This window comes from Zonotrichia albicollis, chromosome 27, assembly GCF_047830755.1.
Source record: "Zonotrichia albicollis isolate bZonAlb1 chromosome 27, bZonAlb1.hap1, whole genome shotgun sequence".
NCBI classification, from domain to species: Eukaryota; Metazoa; Chordata; class Aves; order Passeriformes; family Passerellidae; genus Zonotrichia; species Zonotrichia albicollis.
The window spans coordinates 846,330-868,986 of NC_133845.1; the positions used below are offsets into that span (position 1 = coordinate 846,330).

General features: G+C 52.4%; 1 protein-coding gene across 4 annotated transcripts in view; it reads right to left on the reverse strand.

The window, feature by feature from the left end:
- Positions 1–22,657, reverse strand: part of SIK3 (SIK family kinase 3) — a 69,495-nt gene that overhangs the window by 13,064 nt on the left and 33,774 nt on the right. Inside the window, exons 2-15 of one of the 4 annotated variants that reach the window (XM_014273022.3) lie at positions 20,211–20,327; positions 18,955–19,018; positions 13,329–13,490; positions 8,275–8,399; positions 7,904–8,027; positions 7,087–7,205; positions 6,637–6,747; positions 6,358–6,501; positions 5,734–5,811; positions 5,514–5,623; positions 4,911–5,064; positions 4,111–4,266; positions 3,541–3,611; positions 489–632 (exon numbers count right to left, since the gene is read on the reverse strand). In XM_014273022.3, coding sequence (XP_014128497.3) covers positions 489–632; positions 3,541–3,611; positions 4,111–4,266; positions 4,911–5,064; positions 5,514–5,623; positions 5,734–5,811; positions 6,358–6,501; positions 6,637–6,747; positions 7,087–7,205; positions 7,904–8,027; positions 8,275–8,399; positions 13,329–13,490; positions 18,955–19,018; positions 20,211–20,327 — 1,679 coding nt within the window. Of the gene's footprint in view, positions 1–488; positions 633–3,540; positions 3,612–4,110; positions 4,267–4,910; positions 5,065–5,513; positions 5,624–5,733; positions 5,815–6,357; positions 6,502–6,636; positions 6,748–7,086; positions 7,206–7,903; positions 8,028–8,274; positions 8,400–13,328; positions 13,491–18,954; positions 19,019–20,210; positions 20,328–22,657 lie in introns of all 4 variants that reach the window. The other 3 variants (XM_005495439.4, XM_005495440.4, XM_074527793.1) reach the window with 3 other exon arrangements.

The following is a 22,657-nucleotide window of genomic DNA, read 5'->3' on the forward strand; positions in this document are numbered from 1 at the left end:
TCAGGTGAGAAATGAAATTACTCTCGAGGAGCTTTGCACAGAGACTTTGCAGTCAGAACACACAACTCTGGTGCAGAACAGTGAGGGTTTTAAGCTCTGCTGTGGATGACTCTTGGTGCAATCTTTTGCCTGCATCTGCCTCCAGAAATGTTCTGTAGCAAATCTGCTACCTTGACGCCTACCATTACACAGGGAAAAGCATTCCTCTAAAAAACATAGCTTATTCCCAATATTTCTGTGATGGCACCATTCCAGCAATCACGTCCAGCCACAAAGTGGGACTGGAGGGAAGAGCCAGCTGGTTCCTGCTGGTCCCTGCAGGCAGGGGGTCACACACCCTCTGCTCTGTGAGTCTGCTCTTTGTCCCTGCTCCTCCTCCTCCTCCTCGTCACCCCTCCCTGCCAGCGGGATGTCCTCAGTGCTCCGTTCCAGGGCCACCTGGGCAGGGTCCTGAGCGAGCTGCCCGGCCGGCCGGTGCCGTTACTCACCGGTGCTGGTCGGGTCCCAGGTGTGGAGCCCAAGCCCGGGGTCGGAAGGACTGCTGTCCTAGCTGCCTCTGCAAGTCTGGAGGGATTTCAGCTGTAGGGTTGGTCATGGCCAGAGTGTGCCTTTTTGACCTATTTGCCAAGTATCTGCAACAAGCAGGAGCACATTTTATAAGAGACTGATGGGAGTACTCCAAAAACAGGGAGCGTTAGATAACCCAGAGAACACGGGAAGGAAGAAGCTTGTGCAGTGCTCAGAACACGGCACGGACACGCTGCCCATGCCCGTCACAGCACTGGCTCCCCTGTGCTTTGGGGACAAGAGCTGCTGCAGCTGCTGCTGCTCCACTGCCAGCCCTGGAAGGAAAGAGGAGCCGTTTGCTCTTCCCAGCAGGAAAGCCACGTTTCACCTCAAGGGGAATGCTGGTATGTCCCTTTGGGAATACCCCCTGCCCTCAGCGGGCATTGAGTGCACCAGAGCAGGTCTGTCCGTGTGCCCCAGCCCGGGCAGCCAGGGCAGAGATAACCCAGCGGGAGCTGCTGCTCGGCCCGGGAGCCTCCTCAGAGCCACCCGGCTCCGGCCACCAGCAGTGGGCACCATGTCCCAGCAAGGGAAAGTGCCTGAGGAACACCAAAAGGGCTGGGCTGAGGCAGGGCTGTGCCAGCCCGGTCCAAGTGCGCCATCTAGTCCCTGCTCAAAGCCGGGAACAGCCCGGGATGCGCAGGGAACGGGAACCGAGCAGCAAGAGGGTTCCTCCCTCCGGAGCCTCCAGCACCAGGGCTGGGCTGGCCTCTCACACCGGAGCTGGGAGGCGACAGCTCAGACAAAAACCCGCTGTGCCCTGGAGAAGAGCTGCAGCTCTCCTGCAAAGCCCCCAGAGACCGGGGAAGAGGAACTCGGAGCCTCTGCTCCGGAAGGATGTGAGAAGGGCAGGCAGTGCTGAGAGCTGCTCCTGGCACGGCTGGGCTGGCAGAGAGGGGCTGGAGCCCCCGCCCAGGGCTGGCACTGCACCAGGCCGTGCCCGCTCAAGGCCGCCGGGATGAGCGGAACCCTTTGTGCCCTGTGAACACAAATAGCAGCCGGGCAGCTCCGGTAACCAGGCCAGGCACCGCTCGGGCACTGACACCTGCACGCCCTCACCTCTGCTCCTTTCCCCAGCTACTGCCCCGGGAAGCAGAAAGAGCAGCAAGCAGCGCAGACTTGCCCAGACCCAGCCTCTGCTTGCTGCTGAAGCCACTTAAGCAGAAGCAGCAGGTTAACAGTGCCGTGGTGCCCCGCCAAAGCCCGTGCCATTAGCTGTTTAAGAATCATTTGATGTAGACAGGGAAAGGTTCCCAAAGAGCTTTACTGTTGTGGTTTGCTAAGATCATTTTATTTCAGCCCTCCAGGGAACAATCCAATCACGAGCTCTAAGAGCGTTTCGGGTGGAAGAAAGTTTCCCAAAGCTCAAAGGAGATGTGACTGCTCCCTGGAACAGAGAGAAGACTGTGCTCTGCTTTCAAGGTCAGATTAAGGAGGGCAAAAGCTGCTCAGTGGTGGCTGCAAACAGAGTATTTGGGGCAGTGTCCTGAGAAGCTAAATATTTGCATCTGTCCCTGATGTTAATGCTATTTACCCTTCTCCTCTGATGACTACTGACATGTTGCAACACAAGGGGGTGGAGAACAAGTTAACACACAACCTGGATGGTGCTTTTTCAAGGCCATCTGCTGGAAGAAGAACATGTGCTGTGAAAGAACTAAGGGCAGCACTGTCGAGAGCAGTGAAGTGACCTCTGAGTCCAAGGGGACTTGGTTCCCAGTGGGATCTGAACATTTCAGTGCCTTGCAAAACACTGCACAGGGGTTTCAAAATGTTTCCAGCTGAGCTAATGCTTTAAAGGCTCAGCTGAAACCTTCAGGTTTAGAATAGCGAAAATCTGCCCAGGTAAGATGTCCAGGCATGCCCTTGCCAAGAATGAGATTTATGTTTGCACAGCCAAGAAGACCACCAGCTGTTTGAGGTGCTGTCAGAGGACATTACTGCCCCTATATGAAACTGTTAATGGTTGTTGGAGCTATTACTGAGGCTACAAGCTGACTTTCCAGGCTGAGGTATGCAAAGGGAGCCTCAGTGCACAGCCTGTCACTGCTCACGCCCACTGTTCCCTGGGAGCACTGAGAGGAGCACAGCTGGCCAAGGCTCTGGAGCCCGATCTGCACCCACCCCAGTGTCTCCCTGCCTGCAACAACCCCCAGCCTGAGCCCTCGTGAGCCCTGAGGAGCCACTCCCTTACCCAGGTGATGACCTGTACAAAGGGGGATCCACAAAGCTCTTCCAGTTTGAGGTAAGAAGCAGGAGCACCCACCACACGTAGTGCCCAGCTGGTTAGCAGAGAGGAAACTATGCAAAAGCTCCTAGGAAAATGTTAGCAAGGCCATGGTTAGTGTGTTCATGGACTGAGAAAGTACAAGCACATTCTACCCACTTCCTACAATGTGTTTAGAGCAGACACAGAGAACAGAAGTTCCCAGCCTGAGAGCTAATAATGCTTCCCTTGTTGGAGCAGACTATTTTAAGGCCTGATGCTAAAATTAGCAGCTAGAGGTACCCGTAATTCCAGCAAGCTCACTTTGTTTGAGGCATCAGAGTTGGATGTTTACTGCATGTCTTGATACAAAAGCTGCTGCACTGGCACCCAAGGCCACAGAGGAGATTCTCCCACCTCCAGCATCCAGCAGGGAGGGGAATCCCTCGGCACTCACTTGGCAGGTTAGTGTGGATCGCATGCTGGTGCACACTAAGCAAAGGAATTCAGCAGTTCCAAGAGTTTCTGGAGAACCTACTGCTCAATCAGCTACCCATTTCAGGGGAATCCAGCTTTGCAAGCACCCACAAGTGCCAGAGGAGCAACTGCCCACAGTAATCAACGCCCAGAGGAACAGGAGAGGTGCTGAGCCTTCGCTGTAAAATCACCAGTGGAGCCCTGAAGAGGTGGCTGTGTTTGAATCAGCTCTGGAACAGGCAAGGTGAGCCTTGTGGAGGTAGGAAGGGCAAATGTTAACTGGGAGTTACCTCTGCACAGCTTCCTGGTCCGGCTCCCCATCGGAGCTCTCCTCGTCCACAGGGGTGACAGCTGGCACAGCCTGTGGAGAGACAGCCACGGCTCAGGAGGGCACCCAGCACAGCCCCCTCCGTGCAGGGGACACCTGATCTTCCCAAACAAGCTGCCACAGGGGTGTGTGCTGGCTCCTCTGCAGCAGCAAGGAAACCTGGCCAAGAACCCCTTCCAACATTCCTTCCCCAGACCAAGTGCCTGGGCAGGGCTGCTGCTGCTGCTTGGGGAATTCATTGATACAGACGCACCCAGGGAGCGAGAACACGCCTGACAGGGACGCTTGGGTTTTCTCCATGGGATCAGCAAAGGACAAAAGCCACCATGAAAAAGTGCACAAACACTGTCAGTTCCAGAGAGGAGCACACAGCCCCACGTGGCTCCTCCAGGAGAGCACGGCAGTGCTGCAAGGGGAGCAGGAGCACCTTGGGCAGCAAGCAGGCACATCCCTGCAGTGCCAGGCCTGCTGTGAGCTGGGCACAGCCACCTCTGCCTGCAGGAGGGGACATTCTGAGCTCTGTGCTACTCACTGGCGTCATGGTGACGAGCGGCGAGGGGCCCCGCGGCCGCTTGAGCAGCTGCTGTGCGTGCAGCTGGATGTTGGCCCCGCCGTCGGACGCGCGCCGGCCCAGCGGGCCCATCCCGTTCAGCAGCTGCAGCGTGGGGGGCTGCAGCAGGGACTGCTCCTGCAACACACACACAGCACTGTCACCCACCCAGCACAGCCCCAGGGCACTCAGCAGGACAAGACAGGCCCTCTGGGCTTCAGGGAATGTCACCAGCATCTCGAGGGATGTGTGGCAGGGACAGGGGCAGGCAGTGTCAGTGGATGAGCAGGGTTTAACGCTGCAGCTCCCTGCACGCTGCTTTAGCTGCCAGGCAGGCTGCAGCTCCAAGCCAGGCAGCACAGTCCTGTTTCTCCCTAGCCCATTTATTCATTTCATATTGCACTGCTCTTTCATTCTTTGGCTTTTTCACAGAATCAGAATGGTTTGGGCTGGAAAGGACCTTAAAGATCATCTCATTCTAACCCCCTGCCATGGGCAGGGACACCTTCCACTATGCCAGGTAGCTCAAAGCTCCATCCAGCCTGGCCTTGGACACTTCCAGGGATGAGGTATCTTCAGCTTTTCTGGGCAACCTGTTCCAGTGCCTCACCACTCTCATAGTAAAAAGTATTTTCCTAATATTTGATCTAAACCTACTTTAGAGAACCAACTGGAATCATACATAAAGAGAGTCATTCTTGAGGCCTATGCAGTCAAGGAGTGACAAACAGAGGGAGCACAAACACCCTCCCACCTGGCAGGGCACAGGTCGTGGGCAGTACCTTGTACTCCAGCTGCCCCGTGGGCTGCAGGTTCTGCCTGGGCAGCACACTGTGCATGAAGTTCACATTCGGGGTCACCTGCAGGAACGGGGCCTGAGGAGTGACACGGGGGAAGCCAGGCAGGAGCTTCTGCAGGTCTTCCATGACTTCCGTCCTGTACAGTCACATTTGGAGAGGGGAATGAGCCATGATGTGAGGAAACCCCTCACAGACCCAGCACACCCAGCTTCCCTTCACAAAAAGCTTCTTTTATGTCAGGAAAATGGTCACACAGAGCAGCCAAGCCACTCTTTGGTTTTATTTGTCTCCTTTTTCTCCTCCATGTTGAGATTTGGCAGAATTTGCTCTTGGGCATTAACCTCAATGGCATTTATCACAAAAACTTCACCTTGGACGTGACAGCAGTGCAGCTCAGGTAAGACAGCTGCCTTGACCAAAGCACAGCTTACCCAGAGCTGATCAGGAAGGGCAGGAGGAAAGTACCTGATCCCCATCTAAAATACTGACCAAGCTGTGCAGGGGGACTGGCAGCTTTAAAGGAACACCCAGCAGGACCAAAGTCACGCGCTGGGGTGAACGTGCAGGAGGGAGTGCAGTACTCACCGTGGGTCAGCCACTCCCACTGTGTGCCTCCTCATGGAGAGGTAACGGACCAGAGCCTCGGGGGATGGCTCCTCCCCTTCATCACTGTCCAAGTTCATTGTTCCATCAGTCTGGGCAGGGCAAACATGGCAGAGGTTGAAATGCAACATGAGGATCAAAGGAAAGGCTTCGATGTGAGCCAGAAAAAGAGCTCTGGAGGGCTCATGGGGATGTGCCTCACCTCCACAATTTGGTTCTCAGGGTTGATGAGCTGGACTTGGGGCACGTTGATGTTCATGGTGTTGCCTGTCTGTTCTGTCTGCTGAGTGGAGAGATCAGGGTCAGAAGACAGAAACACAGCATTGCTTTACAAACACTCCTGGATTAACACCAGCCCTAAGCACCTGGAACAGAGAGGTGACCCTGGAGCCAGTGAAGGGCTGCTTATTCTCAAGAGATTGTGTCATTTACCCCCCTTCCTTCTGTTCAGGCAGGGTCAGCATCTCTTCTGCTTCCCTTATGGCCTGGCCTCTCCCAGAGCGAGTGCTCATTGCTCCATCAGCAGCACAGGTGGGGAAGAAGCATCACACAGCAGCCCTGGGCTGGGAACTCCAGCTCCCAATAACTCCCTCAGCTCCATCCCCTCTGTCACTAAGGGAGCAGAGACTGTCTGAAGGATGTTCAGCCAATGCACAAACTGTTCCTAACCTCAGGATTAGGGCACCCTAAGCCCACACCAAAATCTCAGACCAGGAACGTCTGACACCCAGCCAGGGTGTGGGCACCCCCAAGCAGGTCTGAGTTTAGCAGGTAAGGGACTGGCTGGCCCTGCAGGGCTGGAGGAAGCCGGGCAGAGGGGAGGCACCTGGATGTTGGCCGAGGTGGGGAAGGTGATGGTGCGGGGGATGCTGGGCGAGGGCGCGATGCGCAGGTTCTTGTGCCGCTTGAGGCGGTCGCAGAGCAGGCTGTAGATCGCGCTGTAGTGATCGTACGCGTCGGCTCGCAGCGACTGCAAGGCACAGCACAGCGGTCAGCCCTCTTGGGCAGGGATAAAGTACACTTTACACTGTGTGGGGCTGCTCAGCTGCCACCAAACACAGGCACTGGTCAGCAAGAGGAGCAGGCAGGACGCGCCAGGCCTCACCTGCACCGTGCGCTCCTTGTCCAGCCCCATGTCCGCCATGGCCAGCAGCACGTCCTCGTTCAGCGGCTCCAGCTGCCTCTCGGTCTTCAGGTGCTGACACTCTGCTATCAGCTGTGAGGGCACAGGCACACAGTCAGAGCTGACATTCCCAAAGGCACACTGATGAGTCACAGCGCTCCCAAGAGCCCAAGCACCGGGCTCTGGCTGCAGCTGGCGTGAGGTCTGATGGCAACCGATCCGAAATCCACTGCCCCGAGCTCCCAGTGCCACGGGGGAAGATAAAAAATGTACATAGATAAGGAGTGATGTGGAAAGCAAGGCCAGGAGACAGAGAAAAGGGAAAGGCCACGCCTGGGAATGAGTGTTCCCAAAGAGCAGAACCAACACTGCAGCACCACGTGCCCAAAGCCTGTTTGAGTCACTGAGCAGACCCTGCTCGCTGCTGCTCACCCTGTCAAACTCTGCATCAGCCTCCCCCAGCTTCATCCACTTGTGTTTGCAGATCTGCTCCATGGAGAGCCTCTTGCTCGGGTCCAGCACCAGCATGTGGCGGATCAGGTGTTCACACTCTGCCAGGGAAGAGAGGCTGGGTCAGTCGTGGGGAGGGACATGGCTGCTGCAGTGTTCCCTGTCCATGCTCCCTCTGGGGGATCACCTCACAGAAATACTGCTTCTCCTTGCACTTCACACCTGCTGGTCCCCAGCGTGCCTCACTGCTGCAGACATTGTCTCCCCTGTGCCAGGAAGGAGAGAAGCCACCCTGGCTACACAGAGCCCTGTCACCCTGTCCCCCCATCCTGATGTGAGTGGCTTTTGGAGGCTGAGAGAAAAGGACCCTTGGAATATTCTCCACTGCACAGCTGTGCCATCATATTACACGTGTGCTGTCACCAAGAGGGACTGCTGAGGCTCTCCTGTTTAGGCTGGGATCTAAGTTTGCTGTGAAAGCTCCATATTTTAGCAGAATTTTCTGCACGGAGACAACCTCTTCCCCAGATAACACAGCAAGCAAGGAAGCCTTCAGCTGAGAAACTCCACTCAGAATTGTTCCTTAACCTGACAGCAGGCAACCAAGTACCTCCACGTGACTCTTTGTTAAGCTGAATTTAAATGAAAATTAATCACACTTTCCACACCCGAGATTTATTATCAAAGTGCTTTTGCAGCAGCAGGACACAAACGCCCATCTCTGACGGGGCTGTTGCTGGGAATTCAAGCCCCACAAGGCAGTACAAGCTGAAGATGCAGTGACAAGCCCCTTCCTTACCTGTGGACATGAAGAAGGGGATGCGGAACTTGCCGCTGAGCACCCGCGCGCGCAGGTTCTGCAGCGTGCTCCCGTCGAAGGGCAGCGCCCCGCACACCAGCACGTACAGCACCACGCCGAGGCTCTGCACCAAACAAACCCCGTCAGCAGCGCCAAACCCAACCAAAACCCATCCCTGGGCAAGGCATGCCTCTGGCACCTCCCCACGGGGAAAACACAGCATGGAGTAGCCAGAACGCAGCTCTGGAAACGTTCCTTTGGAAAACGCTTTTTGCTGTGTCAGGGCTTTTCTCCAAGCACTCAGGAAGCAAAGCCAAACAAACACAGCAAAAATCAGATCAAAGTCACAGAGAAAGAGGCTCATCACATACCCAAATATCAACCTTTGGCCCATCGTACTCTTTGCCTTCAAAGAGCTCTGGAGCAGCATAGGGAGGACTCCCACACCAGGTTTTAAGGAGCTGGCCAGGGGTGAAGATGTTGCTGAACCCAAAATCTGAAAGAACAAAGAGAACCGATGAGAGGAATGCGATTCACTCCAACTGTCCTGAACAAATGGTATTTCAGTAACTTGCTGAGTCTGGTAAGGTCACGTACCATCCTGTAATGGGTAACTGGTACACAGACACTGGAAATGGGATCACTGAGGTTAGAAAAGCCTTTAGGGTCATGGAGTCCAACCTGTGCCTGATCTCCATATTGTCACCAGCCCAGAGCACTGAGCACCATGTCCAATCTTTCCCTGGACACCTCCAGGGGTGGTGACTCCAAACCTTCCTGGTGACCTGAGCTCTGGGCAGTGCCAGCAAGGACAGAGTGCAAAGGGAAAAAGAATGGGAATTCTGATTTTTCCAGGAAGCACTACAGGGTTATGGTGGGCAGCTCTACCAACAGTCAAATCCTTCACCAAGAGCAAATAACAAATCCTGAAAGAGAAAGGTCTTCACCTCGCAGGCAGCCAACCATCAGCTTATGTGGGCACTAATGGCATTCTCTGTTAATTAATCTGCCTCCCCCTGGCTCACAGCTGGGACCTGCACTGCAAAGGGCAAGGAAACCAGTCTGGATCCAAGAGAAGGGAGTTGGTTCTTGTTAAAAAAAAGAAGTTTCCTTCCTTTTTTTCTTAATTGAATTGAAGCAATCACAGTCACAGAGAGGAGTTCTGAGGTGTCCACATGTTTTCTCTAACACGTTTAAGATTATCCAATATTACCAGCTAGTTACCAATTAACTACCAGTTCCACACGGAATTCAAAGTGAGGATCAGCAGTGATGCCAATAGTTCTATGCCAGAGGCAGGCAAATCCCACCAGCACTCCCCAGAATGCACTAACTGCTGAGTCCGTGCTCCCTCTTGCTGCTCTCCTTACAGGATTTTCCATGACCTAATTTCAGGTGACTCCTCTCCTCCTTTGCACAGTGTCTGCAGACCCCAGCAGCCCACCTGGCACCGCTCCTGCCAGCTCAGCTCCAGGGGGACACAGCCAAATTCCTTCTCCCTGTCCCTCTGCAGGGAGGAAATTCTCACTGTGGAGATGATTTATGCACATGGAGAATACCTAACACAGCTGCTCCTGTGGAAACACCTGGAGTACACACCAGGCTGCTCCAAGCCCAGCTCCAAACAGAGCAGAGATGGTAAATGTTCTTTAAAGGCGCTGTGGAATCAAAACAAGGCACTTACACGCCCGTTGGGTTTTTACTGTTGGCAGTGAAGCCATCTACAGCTCCAGTCAGCCTTTGGAGGACAATTCCAGGGAAATAGCACACAGCTGCACAATTGTCTTTTCCACCTCTCAAGCCTTTGAGCTGCTGTCTCACGTTCAAGGCAGGATGTGTAACAAGTGCCTGAGTTACGGCCACTGGAGCCAGCAATAAATGCTGCAGCACTGGATGTATTTCTCAACACACAGCATTTGTATCAGGTTTAGACATAAACTCCTTACGAGTGTGGAATTTTGGCACTTCCCATATATTGAGCAAGTTACCCTAGTTTAGTTAATTTACTTGTCTTCGCAAGCACACCAGCGGGCCTTGGGGAGCCACCTGGGTTTTCCAAGGAGTGCACAGCCAGGAGCAGCTCCAGCCCTGCTCAGGTGAGAGCCTGAGGTGCTCCCCACTCTGCTGCAGGGGTCACAGCGAGTGCCAGCAGCAGGGGCAGGGCTGTGCCATTCCAGGGCTGTGCCATTCCAGGGCTGTGCCATGCCAGCTGGCAGCACCGCAGCCGCGGAACAGACACGCAACAGCTGCCTCCTGCACCCTCCTCTGCCTCCTGCAGATTGGTCAGCTGGGAAACCTCACCCCTTCCCCATGGTGCTGAAATTCAGGCAGGGATTCCCAGCTCTTTGGGACAGGGAGGGGAGCTGGGGAGCAGGGGAAAGGCAGAGTCTGTCCTTAGGGAATGGGGCCAGCGGGTCCCAGAGGTGCCCTGGCGCGGGGTGAAACCTCTCCCTGGGCAGGGATGCTGCTGTGCCCAGCCCTCCTGGGCTCAGGGCGGGCAGGCAGGCTGCTGGGCTCTGCAGGGAGCTGCAGCCAGCAGGTCCTGCACAGGGACATGGCTCCCAGGCTGGAAACGGCTCCCAGATCCCACCTGCACTGCGGGACTGGGGTCAAGGCTGGGGAAAACAGCAGGGCTTTAAAAACCCAAGGAAAGTTCACGGGAGGACTTGAAAACCCCGGAGCAACTAAGCACAAAATCTAAACCAAACAAAAACACAAATTACAACTTAAATAAACTTTCTTGAAATCTATGGCCAAGGAGATGCATAAATCCAAATCCTCAGGGAGCAATCAGGTCACATTCCACAAACAGATGCAGAGGGAAAGAGGCATTTTTGAGCAGCAAGGTGAGTCACAATGAGGTGATACAGGGAAAAATATTTAAAACAAACATCCCTGCTACAAAACACTGGGTCCAGTCCCTCAAGTTTCCTTAGAGCTGAGCTCAGGGAGTGGCCTCAGTCTCTCCCAAGAGGGATTTGAGCTTCAGGAGGGGAAGGAGCAGCTGACTCCTGCAGACGAATGCAAAGCGATGCATAGATGAGATTCCTCTCCGAAACCATCCCCGGCAAGGCCGGGCTGTTTAGCAATCATCAACTCTTGGCTGAACTCTTGGGCTGGGAGCACAGGGAGCACAGTGCCAGCAGCTACTGACTCAGCCCCTGAGAAGGTACACTGGAGAAAAAGCATCCATGGGAAAAATGAGAGCGAGGGTCACGGCGTTGGGATCTCGCTGTTTACGGAAAAATAGCGAGGCAGCAATCAATCAATCAATCAATCAATCAATCAATAAAAACCCAGTCCAAAGAGTGCCCACCCTGGGAGCTGGCCCCTGCTGAATGCCAGGCAAGGGAGATAAAGCTGCAAATGGATGTCAGGCAGAAAATGCCAGAAAATCTGCCCTGATCAGAGTCTGAAAAGCTCCAAGGTTTGAGTTAGACACATTTAATGGGTTTGGCCTAATAAGTTCAGCTGGTTCCTCACCAGTGTAACCAGTGTGTGCATTTCTGTAGCATTTCTCTTGGGAGGTCTGCTGTGAAGCAGATCTCTTGCTATCACTTTATTTTTTTTTTCTCTTGAAACAATGGAAGAACTGGTGTCAAATTGTAATTGACTGAGTTATAGGGAGAAAACTTAATACTTGGAAAATCCTATACCATAAATCAGCTTTTCCAGGCTACTTTTCAAAGCACTACAGCATCTTCCTGCCAAGGCAAACACTGCCACCACCAGGGTGGGGACTATCTCCTGGAGTCATTCTGGGAGCACAGATTTGGAAGGAAAATAGTTTCCAACTCCCTCAGATAAAAAAAGGTTTCCACAATTTCCAGAGCTTCTCAGCCTGCTCATGTGGACATTTCTCCAGCAAATCCAGCTGAATTCCAGTTTCCACCTGGGTTAGTTTTTAACTTCTCGCCGTTCACCAGGCACCCTCCCCCTGCACACAAAGCGGATTTTCCCCGTGAACACAAGATGGCCTCAAACCATTAGTGCAGCCTTTGCATGAACACCAGAAAGTGCTGCTCAGAGACCTCCCCAGCAGCTCTGCCCAGCTCCACAGCCCCTGCACTCCTTCCCAAGGAGCTGCACTCCTGTTCACCAGCCATGCCTCTGTCACTTATCTGCTGCTCCCAGAACAGTGAGGAGCAGGTTATCATCCCTGTGCCAAGGAGGACGTGCTTCACACTGTTAAGCACCACAGGGAAGTCCATGAAGTCCTGCTGTCCTTCCTATTCCTTCCCCAGGCCCTCCCCACAGATGGAGTGTGAGGGAAGCATGAGAAATTGCTGATGATTTTACCACAAACCGAGGGCTGAGCTCTGATCTAACACCTCAGGATGGTACACAGAGAGAACAGCAACAATGAGCTAGACTGTTTCCTTTCTGCAAGATGCTATCTAGACAGAGGAGTATTTCCCACCTCCCAGAAGTAACATTGCTCAGACTGAAGTTTTGTAGCCCTCAGCACTTTAAAAAAAAAAATAATCAAGTTACAAACCCTTGCAAAAGACAACAATCTCACCCAGGAAGTCTGCTGGGAGAGGGAGCAACCAAGTGCTTTCTAAAAGTGCTCTGCTGTGCTCCAGGCTCTGGGAGAATGAAATGCTGAGTACAAGTCCTACCACTTCCAAAGCCTGTGAAATGAGATGACCAGGACAGGATCACAGAATATTCTGAGTTGGAAAGGACCCACGAGGATTGAGTCCAACTCTTAAGTGTTAAATCTCACTGGTCAGTGCCCCCCAGAGACGGGCCAAGGCTCAGTCTCATGCTCAGAGGGTCACAGACATGCAGCTGTGTTAGGTCAGGACAGAAATGCCCAGGGAAGAAGCTCTCTAAAAGGGCAGTTAGTGACAAAAAAATCCCTGCAAAATCCAGGAGAAGGCAGTGAGGGCCTGAGTGCTCAGCTGCTTCAGCTTCTCTCCCTGCAGGGAATAAAGCCCCAAAGCACTGAGGCCACTCTGGCTCTGTCACAGCACATTGAGAACGATTCCAGGAGCACAGCTTCCCTTCCACTGCTCCCCATCCACCCTGTCATCCCTGCTTTGCCATTCCTGCTCTCTCACCTAGCCTGACCTGCTCTGGAGAAGCCCTGAACCAGCAGCAGGACTCAGAACAAGGTCAGTTTTGTGACACTGTCTCACCCATCACCCAGAGGAGTGAACGCTGCAGTGTCTGCAGCCTGGGGAGCCAAACCTGCCTTTTTTTCCTTCTTCTTTTACTTTGCACTACTCGAAGGGAGGTATAAATCTCCTGGCTACAACCTGGCAGTCCCAGCTCTGGGCAGCAGGCCACACAGAAATCCAAAGCTTCCTTTAGCTGCACCGCGTTTCCTTCTCCCTGAATACCTGGAAGCAGCCAGTGCCTACATTTATTAACTCCTGAAAGCAGCTGCTTTCCTCCCACACCACTGAGCTTAGCTCACCTGCTATTTTGATGTTCAGGTTTGCATCCAGGAGGAGATTTTCTGCCTTCAGATCCCTGTGGACTATGTTACGACAGTGACAGAAGTTGACAGCAGCCACGATCTGCTTGAACTTTCTGCGGGCTTCCTTCTCGGCCATGCGCCCGTGGGCCACGAGGTGATCTGTGGGGTGAGGAGAACACAGGGTTATGGACACAGGGGCAAATCCTGCTCGTGGAGAGAGCTGGGGAGGTGGGAGCAATGTGGCCACAGCGTGGTTCCCAGCTCCAGCAGCACACATGGAGGAGGCACAAGCAGGGACGGGCACAGCACTGCCCACCGGTCCTCGCCTGGGCTGGCTTTGAAATTTATGTTATATACAGGACAGCTGAGAGGATGCCTGGAAAATCAGAACTGTTTTGTACGCAAGGGCAAAGGTTTTTAAATCTTTTTTTCATCAAAATAAAAATGAGGCTTTTCCAGCCCTTGCCCTCAGTCAGACCCCAGCCTGGTAGCACATCACCTCAGAGGTGCAGCTTCCTGGCCACATGCATCCTTCCTTCCCCCTGCTTTTACACGGGAAATGTCTCTTTGGTCTAACTCCTGCTGGAACCAGCCAGCTCCCAGGTAGTCACAGCCACAAGCAGCTGCTCACCTCAGCTCTCCAGCCAGCACAGCTCCCAGCAGCTGCAGGAGGGACTGAACATCCTCCCTCTCTGTGCATCGATGCAGCAACACCCTTGCGAAATCCAAGAAAGCATTTCATTATAAAAATGGAGCTGGCCTCCACTACGGAAATCTGAGCACTCCCAAACATTTTGCTGAAAGCCTGTACTCTCACTCAAAGGTAGTGTTTGTTGCCAGCTGGGCTTTCCTTGGAAGCCAGCACTGCACACACGGACAGGAAAAGCCTCTCCAAGAGATCACAAAGGCAGGCACACAGCAGCTGAAGTTCAGTCCACTTAAAACCTGGAAGCACCAGGCTCACAGAAGCCACTTGTCACTGTCCCAGGAGTAGGGATGGACAGGCAGGAGAAAAGGCAGAGAAAGAAGGAGGTAACTTCAGGAGGTTGTAACTCCTTGGTCAGGCCATCGAATTGGCCTCAAAACATCTCTGGCCAAAATTAGGCTGAAATGATTCATATCCCTCCCTAAACTCCATTAAACTGGGGGCTCAATACAGATATCTGTTCTTGAAAATAAAAACAATAAATCACTTGTGCAGGTTTCTCATCGGGTGGTTGTGTTTTTCCCCAGTCACCCATTCATTAAAATACCTACGACATAATTGACTCGCAGTAAATACTAATTACCAAGATCCATCAAAGCAGTTGTGCTGCTCCTGACTGCACAGCAACCTACTTCTGCCTTTGCCCACTCACGTTGTGCAACAGACTCGAGGTGTTTTTCAAAGAACTTGTCAATTAACTCTTGTTCATCGGATAAACTTATTCTGTAAGCAAATCTGAACCAGGGCTGGAGAAGGAAAACCATCCCCAAGTCCAATCTGACCCTCAGCTCGCTCGCTGGGCAAAGCAAAGCCACCATCTCAAATTGCCCCGTCGTATTTCATTAAGGCATTTGCATGGTCATAAATTTGTGACTCTAAGGAGACTGACAGCAGAGCACAGCAAGGGCTGCTCCAATTTAAGCCACTGATCAACAGGTAATAGCTCAGCTCCTAAACAAGGTCATTCACACCTTCTGCTCCACTGGGATTTGGAGCCAGCCTGTCCATGCAGCAAGTGCCCTTGAAACAGCACAATTTCCGAAATATTTTAGCAATTCTGCAGGCAAGAAAGCAAACGCAGCTACTGCAGCAGGTGTCTTTCTGCAAGGCCTTCCTAAGTGGATTTCTGCCCAAACCAAGTTCACGGTCCCGGCACAGCCGGTGACGTTCAGTGCTGGCACTTGGGGCACCCCCAGCCCCACGCCTCTCACCCAGAAAACTCTGCTGCCCCTGTGCCCAGCCAGCCCTGCTTCGGCTGCAAAAAGCCCGTTTTAGGTTAGGCGTGAAATTTCCCTTTTGCTGAAGAACTGGGAGCAGAGGCCCAGGCTCTGCACGTAGGCACCGCGCTCTGAGCCCACTGACATTTCTGCACCAGCTCCAGAGGAAGGACAGAAACAATGAGGCTACAGAATACTTCACATACCACCAAGGGCAACTGTATGCCAAAATTAACCATTGAGAGCTTAGTCTGCACAAACCTCCCATGCAGGGGAGGTTACAGAGCTGACCTGAGCGCTGAGCTGGGAACCAGAGCACCCAGAGCCCGGCTGGGCTCGCGCACAGTGATGCTGCTCTGGTGTCTTAGAGAGGGGAAGGAATGCATCATTGCATTGCACAACCCCTACACACATCAGTCACTGCTCTCCCTACTTACAGGAGGCACCTGACGCTGCTCTCTGTGTTAAAAAACAATCCAATCCTACACTGGGGAAAAATCACCTTTGGTTCAGAGAGCACTGACACACAAGTTTCCACTCCCCGCCTCTGGACAGACGCCTCGCGCTTTTAAGCTGCTTTCTGTCTGGAAAACAAACGCTGATGAAGCTTCACATCTCCTCTGTGTGGGGGATTAAGTCACATTTCCAGTGAATTTGGTGACCTTGTGATGTCAGAAGCAGTCTGACCTTCTAGAGACAGGCACCACAACATTGTTTAATGTGTCTGCCCAGTTCAGGCTCACAGTGCTCAGGACAAGCAGGCGGGCGGTGGGGAGACAGGGCAGACGTGGGAACCACATCAACCAGATGATAATTTTCTAAATTTCCTGGGATTTTTTTTGATAATCAACCAAGAACTCATATACCGTCAGTGAGGACTGCAGATTATTTACAGTTTTCATAGTAAACAGCTGAAAGCAAACCAGATTTTTAGACTATATTCCACCTGACCTCAAAAAGGACACTCGAGGGACCTGGAATAGAGACCACCCTATGTTTAAAAGGAGACATTCATTTCTTCATAATGTCAAACCAGCGACCCAACCACACGCAAAACACGGACAGGGACAAAAATAACAATTTACATTTGGCTGCTGGAGCCCACAGCAAACCCAAGGCCTGTCCCTGGTCCCTGCTACGCAAACAAAGTGAATTATCAAACATTTCCAGTAAGAGATGAATCAAAGACTCTTACGGCACAGCCTGGCCGCCGAAGGAGTACTCAGCCCTTTACTGGAACTTGGGATAAACAGGTGGTGCAGCCCTCCAGGTGCTGAGCTGGGATCCCTGTGGAGCTCCCAGGGCAGGGACAGGCCAGACACACGGCCAGGACTGACTGACTGACTGCAGCCATTTACAGAAACCATCGCTCTCACAGCTGAAAGCTCTGACCTCTGGCACTGCCTGGGAAACACTGACAGCTTTAAGCCTTGGGAAGTTCTGAAAGCATCAGAGAAGCAATTTAAGATGTATTCCTCACAAAAACCTGCAGTTTACAATAGCACAATGCTGCAGCTCTGGTTCTATGGGGCTGCACTCAAATGCCCCATGGCATTTGGCACCCAGAACACCACAGCTGTCAGCCCCCTTACCCTCCAGTACCACATTTTAATGCCTACATCATGCAGGTGCTAAGACATGACCCAGAAGAAGACTGAAGAGTCTCAGCACAGGCCATCTCACAGAGCAGCCCCAGTGCCCAGTGAGAGGCACGGTGCCAGTGCCGCACTGCCCACGCACACCTCACACACCATCCCTGCAGCTCACTCAGCCATTCCCACCAAGCCCAGCTGCCCCAGCAGGGACAGGCACTCAGAGGAGGCGCAGGTGAGGTTTTACCCAGGAGAGCCCAGCTGCCCACGCTGCCATCCACTCTGTCTCCACACACAAGGACGTGAGACCCTTCAGCGCTGGAGATGCGGGGACTGCAAGGAAACCTCCCCAGAATGGGCTCCTGCTTCCTCCCTGCAAATTGCTTCCGCTGGCAGAACAAAGTCTTAATGGCTCCTCAGGAAACTCTGAACACAAAAAGCTGAGACTTGAGTTTTCCCCTCTCTGCTCTTGCACTGAGGGCAGTGCCCAAAAATCCTCAAAACTGGGGAGAGAGGCACGACCTCCTGCTGTGGGTCTGGAGATGCCTCACGCTATTGCAGAGCTGGCTGCTCCCAGCTATCAGTGAGGATAAAATGCTGGGCAGCAACATGGAAATTAGCCATGCTAATGAGCTGAATTTACTACAGCAGAAAATCTTTCAGAAAGCAATTAGGTTTTCACTTCGACTCACGCAGAAGGCTATTTTTATAACCAAAGAATTCATTCCAAGTTTGTATGTGAGCTTGCACATAGCTCTGGATTTAAAAAAAGATGAGCCCATCCCTGCCAAATTCAACAGAAGAAGGAGAAAAAGTAAAAAGAGATTTATACTTTTCTGTGGTGATACACACCCAAGCCAACTCCAGGTGATTTTGCTGTGCAGGGGAAGGTGAATTTCACAAGCCTTTGGAACTGCTGAGTGTGTCCAGCACCATGATTCATATTTGAATAAACAACTGGAAGGCTCAGCAAGTCAGTTTTTCACCAGGCAATCCACACTTCCCAAACATCAGCTGTCACTCGCTTCCCCTTCGGCTGTCACCTTCTCAGGGAGAAATCCAAGGGACATGGACAATATTGACAGGAAGCCATGGCAACCATCTACAGAGGGACTGAGGAACTGGTGGCAGTTTGTATGGCTGCAAACCAGCACTTTTCAGCTTTTAGTTTCCTTAATTTGGGGCTTCTCTTGCTTCACTAAAGCTTCGCCTTTTACTACAACTCAGCTTCTCCTCCAGAGAAAAGAGAAGTAAAATCAAAAGTGAATCTTCTGCAGTGGCTGACGAGGACAGGGGGAGTGCTCCCAGGAGCTGACAGGCCACGTGTGACTGTCCTCACTTCCTTGACTGAAGCTAATTCAGGCACACAGGATTTTCCCCCTTTTTGGAGGCTCATATTGGCAAAGCCAGTACAGACCAATGTTGCAAAATCCTGACTCTGTCGCCCAGTACAAAATTCCAGTGTATAAGTAAATTCCTGTTTCTCTAAGTTTTGCTATTGTTCACCAAACAAATGAATCAATCAGCCCACAGCTCTTTCAGTCGTGCTGCACAGATGCTTTTTTCCCTTTCAGGAACAGCTCCTGTGGTCAAGAACACTCAGCCAAAACTCTCTGGGACAATGGTGCTTGGAAGGAACGTAACCAATGCCGGCTAAGATAACATCAGATATCAAAAAGAAAAGACAGGACATGGTTTTGAGCACAAAACCCTCCAGAACTGCAGAACTGCCTGTTTCTATGAAAGCTACTGACACATCCCAACAGTTCCACTATCATCAACAAGGTTCATAAAACTTGCTGGGAAGCAAAGCACTCAGCAACACTAAAATCCAAGTGCATGACTATTTCCAACATCTTTAATCCCAAAGTGAGTGCGAAAGAGGAGCAGCACCACCTGTCAATGAAACCCAAAGAAGAAGCAGAGGTTATGGGGGCTATTTTTCCATTGAGTTGGTCTCATTTATTCCTTTACTCCTCTTGTCAATGGAAAGTTTGCAGGCTGAAGGGCACCTCTCGGCTGAAACAAGAGAGTGTGGTGGCTATTTTCAGTTTACTGTAGTTGACCAAGTGCATTATCTGATTAAAGAATGCAATAAATGTACTTACCAAATATTTCCCCTCCACTGGCATACTCTGTCACCAGATAAATCATCCGCTCCGTCTCCATAACCTGCACACAAGGACACAGCAGTGACACATAAGGAGACTGCTGAGTGCAAGGAGAAACAGCCCTGAAACCACCTTTATTCCCCTGTAACACAGGCAGCTGCTTTCATCAAATCCCAGCTATAACCTCCCCAGAGCCACGTGCAGGGGTGACAGGAATGGGGACAGTAAGGATGAAACAGCCCGTTTCAAACACTAAATCTGTAACTACACATTACACTTCACCTGCACCTTCCACCTCCTGCTCTGTTTCCCCTCCCATTAGCATTTGTTCCCAGGTCTTGTCCATTCCAGCAGCCTGGGAGAGTTCCCCACCCTGCTCTTCTCCCACCCTAAACAAAGCCAAGCCACAAGTGTCACCTCTTCAGTACCACATCAAAAGCTTTAGATGGAATCAAACAGGTTTAAAGAGGGTTTTTGGCTCAAAAGAAAGGTTTAAGTAGTAATTTTGCAAAGAAGCACTCCCTGGGTACCCTGAAAGTGCCACAGTCCCTGTAAGCATCTCACACATGGTGTGGCCAAAGGAGCTAAACATTAACCTCTGTCACTTCCACTCAGTTTTAACTCTTTGGAGTCCAAATAAATGTTCATATCTCTCAAGAACAGATGGGAAACAGAGTCCTTTATTCCTCTGCTCCCATCACTCTGCTGCATCCTCCTCACAGAGGGGCACAACCAGCTACCTGTGTAAAGGGCAGACCACGCGGCTTCTGCCTCTGGGGGTTTTGTTTGCAGACAAAAAAAAGTCAAACAAGCTGGGAAAAATGTCTGCAAACAATATTGAAAAGCAGGTCTGCTGCCAGTATTGATCCCCTTCCAGGAACTGAGCAGACCAGCAGGGCCTGGGGGCCACAGGGAGCTGGGCAGGAGAGGAGAGCCCAGTCCTGCTCCCGGGTGAGATTTACTCCCTCCCTTAAAGGGAGAAGGGGAATCTGCATCCGGTTTCAACTGGGAAACTGAGAAGCACACAATGGCCATAAACAAGTGGCAGGAGGCCAGCCCACAGCGGAAGCGTGATGGCCAGAGAGAGAAGGATCAGCTCCACTTTCCCCCTGCCCCTCCAGTCAGAGCACTTTGAGACCTTCAAACATCAGGGGCTTTCCCAGTTCCATGTGCAAGGAATGGAGGGATAGCTCTGGAGGAAATGCTGACATGTGGAGCCAAGGGATGGGAGCTCCATGGCACAATGCTCCTACCTGGTACAACCTGATGATATGTGGGTGGCAAAGCATCTTCATGATCTGGACTTCTCTAAATATCTTCTTCAGGTTCTCTTCGTCCAGCTGAGTCTTATCAATGATCTTTATTGCAACCTGGCAGAGGGGAAACAGAAGAGAAGTTACTGACCCAGCTGCATTACCCACACAGCAGCTCCCTGCACCAGGGCTGACAAACCCCAGCAGGGATGGGAATGGGGGGCAGTGTCAGGCTTCTAACAATTGAGGTGTTTATTTATCTGTTTTAAGCCAGAAGTGCTCCGTAACGCTACACTAATGGAGTTTAAACAAGTCTAAGTGCTTCCAGTCAGCTGCTCTACAGTCTCCAAGATTTTCCCTCCACCTCCCTGGTGCTGGCAGCTCCCAGCTCCTTTGGGCATGGACTGTAGAACCACCAGACTCCAAACGTGGAGACACTTCTGTGCAAAGAACCACCTGTCCTCAAGTCCACTGGGCACCCTGCTTCATCCACACACAGAGAGCAAGGACAGGAATGTTTTCTGGAATGCCAGGATGAACAGGAGAGAAAAGGCAGAGTGAAACCTTGATGGAGAAAAGAGCTGAGAGAAAAAGCTGCTCTGCCTGGCAGAGGAACATCTGCCCTGCTGCTTCTAAATCAAATTTCAGCCTTTAGTGTCCTCCTCCCCACCACGAAACACCCCTTTGAGCGAGCAGCTCCAGTCTGGGGATTTGTGGGATGAGTTCCCATCCCCCAGCAGGTTTTCTCACTCGGAGAGGGCTGTCTCTCCCTGGGAAAAGAACTGCCTCTACAGATCTCCTGGTTGCTTTGCTGGAGAGCCTAATTTACACAAGGCCTGCCCAGGAAGGCTGCAGGATCATGCAAAGGCCTGGGGAAGGGCATGCAAAGCAGCACTGCCGCGAAAACCGCTGAGGATGCACAGCCAGAACGATCTGACACAGAAATGCCTGGCTTGTCCCAGACCCCAGAGCTCAGCGGGGACAAGGACAAGTGCCCTGTGCACGGCAGCGTGCCAGGACCACGGGCACAAACCCACAGGGCACACGACCCAAACACATGTCCCTGTCCTAGTGCCAGCCCAAGGGCAGGGCTAAGGGATGCTCTCACAGGCACGCACACAACCACACAAAAGCAGCTTCAGATCCTTTAAGGGAATCTTTCTTTGAGGGAACAATCTGAAGCACATGAAAATTAAGCCCCATATTTTATGATCAAATCCCTGCCAGAGCAATAACCGCCCCGCATGTGAGCAGAACCCAGCAGAATCCCGAGAAGGCACCCAAGCACAATAAGCTGTTTCTTTCATTTGAAACCTTTAATTCAGAGCGCAGGAACGCTTCCAGCCTTCCAAGTCACTGAGCATGCTTCCTCCAGCAGGAGCGGGAGCTGAACGGCAGCCAGGTCTGGCACTCGGCGCTGGGAGCTGCTGGCAGGAGGGGCTGGAGCCCAGGCACGAGGTGAAGCGGCAGCAGGGGCTGCCAGGCACCGGGGCCGTGATTAACGGGGCAGAGCCCCAGGAGCAGCCCGGCGCGGACCCACAGCGCAGGGATCCAGGAGCTCAGGAGAGGGCTGGGGATGTACAGGGAGCCAGAGGGGGATTGGGGAACGCTCTCCACATGCTTTTCACCCAAGGTTTTCCTGCAAGAACGGGCTTTTGTAAAGCTGGAGCATAAAAACACATAAAAGCTAAGCGACGCTTCCTCCGAGAGCAAAGCCAAGATGTCTACCCAGAGACATGAGTCATTTTCAGGCCCAAAGACGTAAATGAAAATCCACAGATCTGGAGTATTCCTGAGCTCCTTACTCATTCCCAGCTCTATATTTGCTCTAAGGAACTCTCATTTCCCAGCTTAATTATATGGCTCGAGCTGATACTCTCGGCCAAGTTCAGGGTATGCAGAGCATCTGATTGCACCCAGCTTGGTCAGTAGGGCCAGACACAACAGAACTGAATTCCTCTGGTTTTCCCTGATAACCCCGGGCAGGGAGCACCAGGCTGCCACCTCCCCATCTCCCTGTGACGCTGCGGGATTTCCACATGGTGAGTGAAACTCCACACCCACAAGACACACAACAGCTGGATGGGGAGCAAAGCCAGACCTGCAGCACTCAGGAGATGTTCTTCTTGAGAAGGAGCTCAGCCCCAAACCCAAACCCACCCTCAGCAGTTACGCAGAGAGACCTGAAGGGGTTTCTTCCAAATGTTTTCATTCCACACAAATGCCTCCAGCAACTGATGCAACATGAAAGGCAAAAGCCTCCTGAAAAATCCTGGGGAAAGCACCTCGTGCTCTGGTTTCAGGAAATGCAGAGCTTCCTCAGGAGCCTGCGAGGGTGGAAGGAGGAAATCCCCTGTGCTCTGGGCAGCAGGGACACGCAGGGAATTGAGGATTTCAGGGGGCTGATGTTCCACCCGGGGCTCTGCAGCAGGGGAGCTGCAGCTGCT